The sequence below is a fragment of the Ursus maritimus genome, unplaced genomic scaffold (assembly GCF_017311325.1).
Source record: "Ursus maritimus isolate PB19 unplaced genomic scaffold, ASM1731132v1 scaffold_14, whole genome shotgun sequence".
NCBI lineage: Eukaryota > Metazoa > Chordata > Mammalia > Carnivora > Ursidae > Ursus > Ursus maritimus.
This window is the reverse complement of record NW_024423786.1, coordinates 51,941,303-51,953,758: the sequence shown is the minus strand read 5'-3', so window position 1 is coordinate 51,953,758 and position 12,456 is coordinate 51,941,303. Positions and strand designations below refer to the sequence as shown.

Sequence of the window (12,456 nt, the reverse complement as noted above, 5' to 3'; positions counted from 1 at the left end):
GAAATGGGGCGGAGTCTGGCCGGGGGGGGGGTGGGGTGGGGGGGTGGGGGCGCGCGACCTGGCTTCTGGAGACGCTGGTGAGCCGGGCGGCTGCTCCGCCCTCTTCCTGCCGCAGACATCAACGAGTGCGCCCTAGACCCCGACGTCTGCACGCATGGCCTGTGTGAGAACCTGCGGGGCAGCTACCGCTGCGTCTGCAGCCCGGGCTACGAGGCGCGCGCGGCCGGCCAGGAGTGCGTGGGTGAGCGCGCCGGCGAAACGCGGCAGGTGCGGGGGCAGCCCGCGCTGCGCACCCCTCACCCCGCTCTCCTGCCCCCGCCTTGTAGACGTGGACGAGTGTGCGCGCAACCACCTCCTATGCGACAACGGCTGGTGCCGCAACAGCCCGGGCAGCTACAGCTGCTCCTGCCGCCAGGGCTTCAGCTTCCGGCAGGACACGGAGACCTGTGAAGGTACAGGGTCCCAGCGCACAGCCTGCGGCGCGTGCGCGCACAAACGGGCGTGCACGCAGACTCCCGTGTGGTGTGTACGTGCGCAGGCGCTCACGCGTTCCAATACTTGCGTGGCGTCCTGTGTACACACACGCGCTCTCAGACGCATGCATACTGGGTGTGCGCACGCATGCACCAGGCACACACACTGCGTGCGTATCACATGCACACACTGACATGCACACACACCCCCTTACGCACTGTGTGTGTTATGGACACACAGGCATACACACTCAGACCCTTGCACAGGCTGCGTGTGGTGTGCACACACAGACACATACTGAAAGATGCATGTATACTCATTCACACTCATTCACACACACTCACAGGCACATATCACACTTGGTCTCACTGTTATACACACGCATGGGTGTGTGTACTCATACATATACCCACATTCACACACCCACTTATTCTCACACTTTACCCACTTGTACTCTCAGTCGCACACTTACGCATGCATTCAGACATTCACACGTGTGTGTGTACAACCAGATACTCAGCTACACATATTGGTACTGACTCAGAACACACATACACCCCCATATTCACACCCGTAGACATGCCCACACAGTCATGCACACTCAGGGGCACACTCTCAAAGAAACGTGTGTGCCCACATTCTCACGTTTTCATGCTTAGGCTCACAGTCACACACTTAGATGTGTGTTCACACACCCATGCCCTTGTGCGTGCACACACATGTATACACGCGTGTTCAAGCATGCACACACTTTGCAGCAAGGTCCTTGTTCACCAGCACTCTCGCCCCGGTGCGCTCTCTGCATGACTCCACCTCTCCCCCGGGCCACAGCACCGTCGTCACACGCGCCTCACCCTAATCCTGAGCGACTTCTGTCCCTCTTGTGTCCCTCCCAGACCCCGTGCCCTTCAGCCCCTGCAGCAGCCTGCTCCCCACCACATGTAGGCCTTGTCCTCTTTGGGCTTTCCTCCTGCCTCTCACTCTCATCTTCTCCTGGGCCGTAACCCCCTTGATCACTGATCCTCACTGTGTCTGTCCCACCACATTGGTCACGTGTGCGTGCTCACAGGACCCTGCATGTCAGCACGTTTGCACAGGCATCCAACACAACTCAGTGCGAGCACGCGTGCGTGCGTATCTGCGCATTCCACTTCTGCGCACCCGGCCTGCATGCGCGTGGCTTGTCTGGTCAAGTACACGCATGGATGTGCGTGTACCTGTGTGCATCCTACGCCACTGAACCCCGGCGGCCACTGGGGAGGAGCGGGCCCTGGGCAGCTGGGGCTCCCCCTCCCCCAGCTCAGGACCCAGTGGGCGGCTGTCCTTGCAGACATCAACGAGTGCCTGTCCAACCCGTGTGTCAATGGCGCGTGCCGGAACCTGGCTGGTTCCTATGCCTGCGAATGTGACCCTGGCAGCCGGCTGGGGCCCTCCGGCACCGTGTGCCTAGGTGAGAGGGCCCTGAGTCCCATAGAGTAGCAGGGACCCTGCTGCCCAGCCCTGCATCCCACCCTGGGGAGGGCTGGGTCTCTGTGGGTTGGCGTGCAGGTGTGGGCTGGCGGGTGAACTGGGTCACCCCCTCCCCTGCAGACAGCACCAAGGGCACCTGCTGGCTCAAGGTCCAGGAGGGCCGCTGTGAAGCGAACCTGCACGGAGCCTCCCTGCGGTCCGAGTGCTGTGCCACCCTCGGCGCTGCCTGGGGGAGCCCCTGCGAACGCTGCGAGCCCGGTAATGCCCTGGGAGCCCCCACCGCGTGAGCTCTTGGGCACCCCCCAGCCGTAGCCACTGTGGTTGCCTGGGTACCCATGGAGGGAACGAGGCTCTGGATGGAGAGAGTGACGCCTGTGCCCACTCTGGTTCTCCCAACTACAGACCCTGCCTGTGCCCATGGCTTTGCCCGCATGACGGGGCTCACCTGTGAAGGTAACTCCCTGCCCCTCTGTAGTTCACTCCTACCCCTGAGCTGCACATGGACAGGTGCAGGTCATGGGGGATGCCTGGGGTCCTGAAGTCTTTTGAGGTCGAGACAGAGATTCCCCCTCCTTGGTATCCGGGTCTTCCCCTGAGACTCCCCAGCCCCCAAGGCTGACACTGTTCCTTCCCACCTCTGCAAGGGCAGCCTGGGTGTCCTGAACCCCCAGGGGAGCAGCTCCAGCCCTTGCTGTCCTCCTTTTCTGTCCCCGCCCAGATGTGAATGAGTGCGAGGTCTTCCCCGGGGTCTGTCCCAATGGGCAGTGCCTCAACACTGCCGGCTCCTTCCGCTGCGAGTGCCCCGAGGGCTTGACGCTGGACGCCACGGGCCGGCTGTGCGTGGGTGAGTCCGTGCAGGGCCACCTGCCCTCCCTCCACGGCCCCCACCCCAGTGCCTGGAGGCCCCTCTTAGGGACAGAAGGGATTTGGAGAGACCTCCGGGACCCTCTGCTCCCTGCTCATTTCTTGCTGACATGACTCAGAAGAGGGCCTTTTTTGGGGGTTCACCCTTTCACGTCACTGCCCTTTCCCGATTCTCACTGCACGTGGTAAGATCTTGTGAGATAGCTTCTGCAACTTTTATTGATTCTTTCTCGTTACTGAAGAGTGCTGACTCAGGGTGGATCTCCTCACCGGCACCCCTAGCATGTCCGGGAATCTCTCTCAGCATCCAGGGCTCAAACACTCCTTCTGAATGGCTCCCCACAAGGCTCAGAGATGGGAGATGTTTCCATCCTTGGTGAGGGTTTCTTGGTCAGCATCTTGAAGCGACATTTCTTGGCTGAAAGCATATCTCAGGCAGCAGATGGGGCTCTCTGCCTGCTGCCCGGTTTCTTCCCGCAGTCGACTAGGAGCCTTCTCGTTGGTTCCTTCTCAACGTTGCTTGCCTTCTGAACCGAGTTTTAGGTGTGCAGTGGGTCTCCCCCCGGGCCCCAAAATGTAACCAAGGAAAGGAAATAACCGAGTGAAGAGAAAAAAGCCACTGCATCTCAGGCCCCGTGTGCTGAATTCAGCTGAACGGGGAGGCGCCGACTCCGGCCCTGTCTGTTCGGACGTGACCATTAGCCCCAGACCAGGGCACCGGGTACAAGGGAGGGTCCCAGTGTGTGTCACAGGGTTCCCAGAGGTTCTCAAGGCTCTAGAACAGGGTCTCATCTTTAAATTGAACCACCTCAATGTCTGTTCCTTCTGTAAAGAGAGAGAAATTGTCCTAGACCAGCAGTTAGCAAACTTTTTCTGCCAAGGGCCAGGGTAAATATTTTTGGCTTTGCGGGCCACACAGTCTCTGTTGCAGCTGCTGAGCTCTGTCGTGTGACGCAAAACCAGCCACAGACAATACGGAAGCAAAGCGATGTGGCTGTGTGTCGATAAAACTTTATAACAGGCGGACACCCCAGGGCTGTAGTTAGTGGCCCCTGGCTTAGACCCTTGTGTCTGGTCTTGAGGGAGGCTTGTCTGCTGTCAGATTGTTCTGAGGGTGTCTCACAGATTAAGCACATGCTCTGGAGTCGGATGGACTGGTGTGAACGCGGCTCTGCCTTTTGCTAACTGTGTGGCCTTGGGCAAGCCAACTAACCCTTCTATGCCTCAGTTTTCTTGCCTGTAAAATGGACATGACAATAATAGGTTCATCTTGATGTTATTTTAAAGATTAAACGGGTTGAGGAACTTAGAACAGCACTCAGCACATAGCAAGCACCTTAGCAGGACACGTTATTGCCATTAAAATGTCACTGTTGGATGACATCATTAGGAAAATGTTACCGCTGGATGGCACCGAGGGTCAGCAGGAGGAAGTCACTCCCCTTGTAGTGTTCCTACCGGGGAGGGCATTTCAGACAGACGCTGCTGAGGGAGATTGTATCGCCCATGTGGCAGCAGGCGCGGTGTGGCAGGGGGGGACCCGGTGACTGTCCCTCTATGTAGACATGCGCCTGGAGCCGTGTTTCCTGCGTTGGGATGAGGACGAGTGTGGGGCGGCCCTGCCCGGCAAATACCGGATGGACGTCTGCTGCTGCTCCGTGGGGGCCTCCTGGGGGGCTGCGTGCGAGGCGTGCCCAGAACCCGAGTCCCCGGCGTTTGCCAGCCTGTGTCCCCGGGGACTGGGCTTCGCCAGCTGGGACTTCTTGTCAGGCCGGCCCTTCTATAAAGGTGTGTGGGCCCTGGGAGCCCAGAGGGCGGGGAGCGGGCACAGCACAGGCGCAGGCCCGCAGGTGGGAAGTGCGTTGGGGAGAGTGCAGAGCGTCTGCAGCGAGAGCCGTGAAGTCTCAGGAGCAAACCCAGGGACGGCTGGCCGTGTTTGACCGACCCCGTGTCATGCTCCTGACCGCAGATGTGAACGAGTGCAAGGCCTTCCCCGGCCTCTGCGTGCACGGCACCTGCAGGAACGCCGTGGGCAGCTTCCACTGCTCCTGCGCGGGGGGCTTCGCCCTGGATGCTCAGGGAAGGAACTGCACAGGTACGGGCCCACCTCGGCCGCCGCGGGGGACGCCTGCGGGAATGGGGGCTTCGAAGCCGAGGTGCAGTCAAGAGCCCTTCTTCGGGCACCTCTTGTCTTGCCTGCCAGTCGCCTGTGGGACCCAGGGCAGGTTGCTGCCCTCTCTGGCCCTGAGGGACCCCGACTGTAAAAGGAGGGGCTGGCAGAGGTGACCTGCAGGGAGGAAATTCCCCGCCGTTGCCGGGCGAGCACACCCCCGGGCTCAGTTCGGCTGCTCAGGCTCCCGCGGAGCCCCGGTGTCTACAGATGTGGAGGCCGGCCCCTGCCCCTCTCTCCGCAGACATTGACGAGTGCCACATCTCCCCTGACCTCTGCGGCCAGGGCACCTGTGTCAACACCCCAGGCAGCTTTGAGTGCGAGTGTTTCCATGGCTACGAGAGTGGCTTCATGCTGATGAAGAACTGCGTGGGTAGGTGGCCGCGGGGCTGTTGGGTGGGGTGGCCCTGGGCAGGGTGACGCCTGAGGGTGTTGGGGCTGACGGGAGGGGTGGTGGGGACGTTGCTGTTATGGACGAGGTGGGAGGGGCAGGTGTGGGGAGAAGCTGAGACCCAGCCGGAACCCAGCGCATCTGGGTGCCATGCGGCGACATCCCCAAAGGCGGCCGGACACGGTCTGTCATGCAGGATTGAGGCCTAGGGACTGAGATCTGGGTGAGTGCTCCCAGGGCAGGTGTCGTGTGAGAAGAGAAGGGCCCTGGAGAGAGGAGCTCCCCTTCCTCCCTTCCCTTTTTTATTCATTCAGTGAACATTTCATGTGCCTCTACTGAGGGGAACCACCAAGAGCTCAGTAGCAGACAGTCTCTCAGAGTTCATGACCTGATGGGGAAAGAGATGTTAGAGACATGCAAAACAGCCACTGTGAGAAGCGCCTGAGAGGGCCATGTGGTGAGGTGGAGTGTGGTCCTCAGGGATGTCCTGTTCTGGGGGGCTTGAGGTGTGGCTGACAGAGTGGGACTAAATGTGGTGAAGAGGGGCTGGAAGATCAGCCTGAAGGGAGAACAGCAGGTGCAAAGGCCCTGGGGTGGGCCTGAGGGGTGGAAGGAGGTACACGAGACTGGAGCTTGAGGAGCGGGGTGCGACAGCCTGCTCCCCACGCTGATGCCTGGACACTGGCCCTCACCTTCCCACTGTGCCCTACAGGGTGGCTTCTCAGGGGCTCCTTCGGTGACTCGTGGCCCTGACTCTCCTGGGAATTCCAGCCTCCTTCCTGACTTGTCCCTGCTCCTTTCAGCTCCCACTCTGCTCCTCTGGCTCATCTGAGCCTCCAGTGCTCCTGGGCAGAGCCGGGGTGACGGGGCCGGGGGCTGCAAGGAGAAGCTTCCACGAGCCACGCCACCCCCACCCCGGTCCGCGTCTTCCCACCTGCTCTCTCTCACACATGCGCAGACGTGGACGAGTGTGTGCGGGACCCGCTGCTGTGCCGGGGAGGTACCTGCACCAACACGGAGGGGAGCTACACGTGTCAGTGCCCCTCCGGACACGCGCTGACGGCCCAGGGCGCCGCCTGTGAGGGTGAGCGTGCGCCGGCCGCGGGCGTGGGCGCTGTGGGTGAGGCAGTGGGAAGCGTGTTTGTGCGCACCTGACGATGTACCTGTACGTGAGTGCGCACGCATGTGTCCGGGTCCGTCGGGGTGTGCGCGCGGCTGCATGTGTGACACAGGAGAGCATGTGCGTCAGTGTGTGGGTGTGTATCCGTGTCTACACAAGAGTGAGTGTGATTTGTGTTTATTTGTGAGTCTACGTGAGCTTGCGAGAGAGGGCGTGTCTACGTGTGGGTGTGTATTTGCTCCTGGGTGAGGGTGTTTGCGGGTGACGGGCTCCGAGGGTGTGTTTGTGTGTGGGTCTGTGTGAGTGTGCATCTGGGTGTGTGTTGACACCAAGGCAAGTAGGGGTGAGAGGTGTGTTTGTGAGTCCGTGTGAATACGTAGTGCGAGCGTATATCTGTGTGTGTGTCTACTGAGGACGATTGTTTGCATGTGAGTGGGTGTGAGGGTGTGCGTGTGAGCCTACGTGAGCGTGCACATGGGTGTGTGTGTCTGGGTGTGTCTACCGAGGGTGCATTTGTGAGTCTTGTAAGAGGGCAAAGGGGTGTGAGTGTGTATTTGAGTGCGGGTGTGTGTTTGTCCAGGAAGCGTGTTCCCTGCGAGGGTGTGTTTGTGTGTGTGTGAGTGCGTTGGTGTGCACGTGTGTCCAACTGTCTCAGGGACACGTAGATGGCAGAAGGGTCCCCGCTGGCCATCTGCTCACACCCGGCCCCCAATAGCCACGTGCTCCCCCCACAGATGTCGACGAGTGTTCCCTGAGTGATGGCCTGTGTCCCCACGGCCACTGTGTCAACGTCATCGGGGCCTTCCAATGCTCCTGCCACGCTGGCTTCCAGAGCACGCCTGACCTCCAGGGCTGCGTGGGTGAGAGCACGCCCACCTGCCACACACGGGTGCCAGCCTGCCTGGCCCCCAGCCCCGACGGCAGTCCTTCCAGGCCCCCGTCAGGCCCATGCCTGGCCGTGCTCCGCGGCCCTGCCCCTCCATCTGTGCCCTGCCTCCCGCAGACATAAACGAATGCCGTGCTGGGAACGGTGGCTGTGACGTGCACTGGGCAGCTACCGCTGTGGCTGCGGACACGGCTACTCACTGATGCCCAACGGGAGGACGTGTGCAGGTGTGTGGGATGAGGGAACCAACCGAGCCTGGCCCAGGTGAAGCCAGCCAGACCGGGGACAGGCCACTGACCCCGTGCCAGGGTCCTTGGGGCTCCCCCTCTGTCCCTGCCTGCTTACAGCCCAGCCCTTCCCCTGCTCCCCCAGACGTGGATGAGTGTGTGGAGAACCCGGACATCTGCGACGGGGGCCGGTGCATCAACGTACCAGGGGGTCACCACTGCCTGTGCTTTGACGGCTTCATGGCCACACTGGACGCGAGGACGTGCGTTGGTGAGGAGCTGGGACTGTGGGTTGCTGGAGACAGTGTCTGAACTCACACGCCGGGCCTTCCACAGGGAAGCACACGGGCGAGACAGACACCAGGCCCCTTCCTTGTCGCATGTAGGCAAGGGACAGAGGCTTTGCAGCAGCACTGGTGGCCCTGAGCGGACCGCCACGTGCCAGAACCTGTGGGGTCGTATTCATAGCAGCAGATACCCCGAACCTGGGGCTTTGAGTACGTCCCCCGAGCACTCGCTGTGTACCTGATGACACACAGAGCTTCACACCCCACTCCCTGGGCTACGTAAGATTGCTGCACACTGAGGCGTTTTATGCGTAATAGGGTGAGCAAGATGGGAAAGGCGCTCAGAACTGTCCCTGAGCCCTGCTTCGGGATGCTGGGCTGTTCAGGCCACGGTCACTGTCCTGTCCTGTTGCGGGGCATCCCAAGGCCTGGGGAGCAGGTGTCTGCCCCATCAGGGCAGGGCTGGGGCCAGAGTGGGGAAGTTCCAGGAAGGAAGAGTGTAACTCCCTCCCAGGAGGACGAGTCCAGCCCAGTGAGGCTTAGGGTTCCTGATTGCAGGAATTTTAGGGAGCACGATAGCACCTCGGATCAAATCAAACAGGGAATTCTTTCACTACTCCATGCCCTTCCTGCAGACCTACGTTGGCATAAAGGCTCGGACAAGGTCTGTAGGAGAAAAACCTGGCTAGCTTCACTTAGTTCCGTCTGCTCTAAATGCATTTGGCCACAAAATCCTTTTGGGAACACATGGCCGATACGTGCCACGGAACACGTGCTGTCACATGTTGATATGACATTCCTAGTCACCCGGGGGTGGAACCAAGAGGAGCTCCACAGTCCAGGAGACAGGCAAGGAGAGCCTCAACGTTGGGGGCCCGCAGGGCAGGGCACACAACCACTCTCATGCACCCCCGCCACCCTCACCTGCTTCCTCTCCTGTCATCCCACAGATGTGAACGAGTGTGACCTGAATCCCCACATTTGCCTCCACGGGGACTGTGAGAACACAAAAGGTTCCTTTATCTGCCACTGCCAGCCGGGTTACGTCATCAGGAAGGGGGCCACGGGCTGCTCTGGTGAGCTGGCAGTCAGGGGTGTGGTGCCAGCTCAGGGGTCCTGGGGTCTGCCCCACCCCTCGGGGCTGAGCACAACCAGACCTCATTCTTCCAGATTTCCACAGGTGGTGTTTTGCGTTAAAGCAGGAACGGGACCCGGTCAGGTGCCCCCGGGGCTCCCCGTAGCATACAGCTCTGCAGGGAGAGCTCTGCGGCCCCAGAGGTCCCTGGCAGTGTCCCCAAAGATGCCAGCCTGATGACTTTAAGTGATACGGGGGCGAACATTTCAACAGTTCGGCGGTCATCGGTTTAAGTGCCTAGGGCTGCCGTAACAAATTCCCAGCCTGGTGGCTCACGAGCGCAGAAATGTATTCTCGCTCGAGAATGGTGCTGGAGGCCAGAAATCTGCAGTCAGTGTGTGGGCGGGCTTGGTTCCTTCCTGGGGGCTCCGAGGGGGAAATCCGTCCGTGCCTCTGCAGCCTTCTGGCGGTGGCCGCCAGTCCTCAATGTTTCTTGGCTCGTAAATGTGTCACTCCAATTCTCTCTGTCTGTCTTCACGTGAGTTCTGTCTGTGTCTGGGTCCAAATTTCCTTCTTATAAGGATGCCAGTCATTGGAGTAGGGCCACCACCGTCCAAGGATGACCCCATCCTCACTTGGTTACATTTCCGAATAAGGTCCTGTTCACAGGTTCCAGGAACTAGGACTGGAGGACACAGATATACAGTTAGGCGGTTGTTTGAATGTGTGTTAGCATTCTGCGTTTACAAAACAGCATCAAGTGCATGACTTTTTAGAGACTGTTGTTGATGCAAAATTAGCTTTTAAAATACGTTCGCCCAAGTAACAGTGCAGGGAGCGTGAAGAAATGTTCATAACCTGTAGCTCAGATAGGTGGGGGATAGACATTGCAGAGGTTGGAAGGGTGAAGCCGACTTCAGACTTGGCTGAGAATTGGAAACTCTGGTTTAGAAGAAATTCTGCTTCAGAGCAAGGACAAATGCATTAGAACGGTTACTCTTAAGGTCTACCCTAAGTCTCGTGCTGCTATTTCAGACCACTGCAGAGGGCTGCTGGGGGTCATGCCTTTTGGGTTTTGGGGTTTTTCTCCTGGGCTCTGGGTGAAGGTGGAAGCTACTTGGGAGGGGGCCTTTCTGGGCCAGCTCTCCCCAAGGAGGGTCCTTGCTTTTTCCCTGCTGCGGCACTGTCTCCCCACTCTGCTCCTGAGGCCCTATCTCTACTAGGCCTGGACCCTGTGGGGGTGCTGTGTCCTCCTCCCCTCTCCTGGGTCTGACCCTCCTGTGACCGGGTTCCTCTCCTCGCAGATGTGGACGAGTGTGAGCTTGGGGGACACAGCTGTGACAGTCACGCTTCCTGCCTCAACGTCCCTGGGAGTTTCAGCTGCAGGTGCCAGCCAGGCTGGGTGGGGGATGGCTTCGCATGTCACGGTGAGTGCCCGGGGGCACGCGGTCTGGGCAGAGCAGCGGAGGTAGGTTGGGGGCAGGTGGGGGGCGGGGCAGGGCTGGCCAGGCCCAGGGGTGTCTGTGGGGGCCTGTCAGGGCCAAGATCGGAGGGTCGGTCTCCCTGCAGCCCCCCAATGCACACACTTGGGGGCTCCGGGCTCCGTATCGTGCAGACCTGGATGAGTGTGCCTTGCGGGAGGACCGGTGCAGCCTGAGAGCTGACTGTCTGAACGCTCCCGGCTCCTACCGCTGCATCTGCCGCCATGGCTTCACCGGGGACGGCTTCTCCTGTGACGGTGAGAGCGGGGAGGGGCCCGAGAGGGACAGCCATCTGTCCCTGGATCCCCAGGTGCTCACAGCAGTCAGTGGGCTTCCTGACTTACCCCGATCCCTGCCCACACCACACGCTGGGGTGCTGGAGAGGATGCACCTTCAGCCCGTGGGCCCACAGGCCAGGCCCAGCGTCACTGGGGGGGGGTGTCTTCTCCCCCAGACTCTGGATGCGCGGAGCCTCTGGATGTGGGGAGCAGGAACACTTGCTTACTTCCCGGGGCCCTCCACCTGGGTCCTGCGTCACCAGGTCCCCTGTCTCCCTGAGTTGGGGTCTGAGTTCCCAGTGCTGCTTGCCTGCTCCCTGGAACCCTGGGTGACCACAAAGGGTTTGACTGGGGCCACCTGCCCACTCTGCGTGGGTCCTGGCCAGCTGGCCCCCAGCCCTCTGCCTCTCGGGGTCCCGCAGACAGGGACGAATGTGCTGAGGACGTGGACCTCTGCGAGAACGGGCAGTGCCTCAATGCCCCCGGCGGGTACCGCTGCGAGTGTGAGATGGGCTTCAGCCCCACAGAGGACCACCGCGCCTGCCGGGGTGAGGCCTGGGGCTGCCGGGCTGGGGGACGCAGCAGGTGGGCCCAGGGGGGCGGCGGGAGCAGGCTGCCAGGTGAGGTGGGCTGACCTCGGGTCCCCACAGATGTGGACGAGTGTGTTCTCGGGAACCTCTGCGTGTTCGGGAGCTGCGAGAACCTGCCCGGAATGTTCCGCTGTGTGTGCAGTGGCGGCTATGAGCTGGACCGCGGTGGGGGCAACTGCACAGGTGGGGGGCTAGCCGGGCTGCGGGTGTGGGAGGGCGCCGGGGTCACTGCCTCCCTGCCCTCAGACCTCTTCTCGAATGTCCTGCTCTGGGGGGGCTTGTCTGACCCCCCATCACCAGCAGCACCCCCATTGATCCCTGTTCCCATCAGCCTCCACCGTGGTCGTCTGAGTAAATGCAGGGAATGACCAAACACATGCTCCCTCCGCTACAGTCGTCTAAATGGTCTCCTGCTTACGTGTTTAAAACAGGGGTCAGCCAACTCTTCCAGTAAAGGACCAGATAGGAAATATATGGCTTTCCAGCCATACAGTCTCTGTCAGCTACTCAGGTGCCTTGTAGCCGGGAAGCAGACACAGGCAGTATGTAAATGAGTGGGTGTGGATGCGTGCCAATAAAACTTTATTTACACACACAGGCAGGGGGCCGGATTTGACCCACAGATAAGAGTCTGCCAACCCCCGCTTTGAAAGCATGTTCTAAATGTTGGCTCTGTATGGCAGCTGCGTGGAAGCCAGGCCACAGGGAACTTTCAAGAGGCAAACCTCTATGCCAGGTCGAACAGAGCCGGGAGGAGATGGGGTTGGACAGGGCACGGCAGCCCCTACAGGCTGCTGTCCCCTCGGGCTTTCTTCCCAGGGGAGGCCATGGCCTCGCCCCACAGCCCCACATCCGACATTGAGGGTTTCAGCTTCCCGGGAGGAAGGCGGGAGGGAGGGGGTCAGGGGAGGGCTCCCCACTGATGGCCCCCCCCCCACTCCACAGATGTCAACGAGTGCGCAGACCCCGTGAACTGCATCAATGGCCTGTGTATCAACACCCCTGGCAGCTACGTCTGCAGCTGCCCCCAGGATTTTGAGCTGAACCCCAGCGGGGTGGGCTGTGTGGGTGAGTAAGCCTCGGCTCCTGATGGGGCTCTCACGGCAGCTGAGCTGGCCGTACCACTTGCTAACTGCCCCTTCC

General features: G+C 60.5%; 1 protein-coding gene across 1 annotated transcript in view; it reads left to right on the top strand.

The window, feature by feature from the left end:
* FBN3 (fibrillin 3) overlaps positions 1 to 12,456 on the top strand; it is a 53,688-nt gene that overhangs the window by 11,514 nt on the left and 29,718 nt on the right. Inside the window, 20 exon segments of the mRNA XM_040628285.1 lie at positions 116 to 241; positions 327 to 452; positions 1,805 to 1,924; positions 2,065 to 2,202; positions 2,347 to 2,397; positions 2,663 to 2,788; positions 4,372 to 4,596; positions 4,778 to 4,903; positions 5,223 to 5,351; positions 6,328 to 6,453; positions 7,224 to 7,349; positions 7,493 to 7,534; positions 7,537 to 7,602; positions 7,748 to 7,873; positions 8,840 to 8,965; positions 10,269 to 10,391; positions 10,580 to 10,702; positions 11,146 to 11,271; positions 11,374 to 11,496; positions 12,259 to 12,381. Of these exon segments, the coding sequence (XP_040484219.1) occupies positions 116 to 241; positions 327 to 452; positions 1,805 to 1,924; positions 2,065 to 2,202; positions 2,347 to 2,397; positions 2,663 to 2,788; positions 4,372 to 4,596; positions 4,778 to 4,903; positions 5,223 to 5,351; positions 6,328 to 6,453; positions 7,224 to 7,349; positions 7,493 to 7,534; positions 7,537 to 7,602; positions 7,748 to 7,873; positions 8,840 to 8,965; positions 10,269 to 10,391; positions 10,580 to 10,702; positions 11,146 to 11,271; positions 11,374 to 11,496; positions 12,259 to 12,381 (2,397 nt within the window).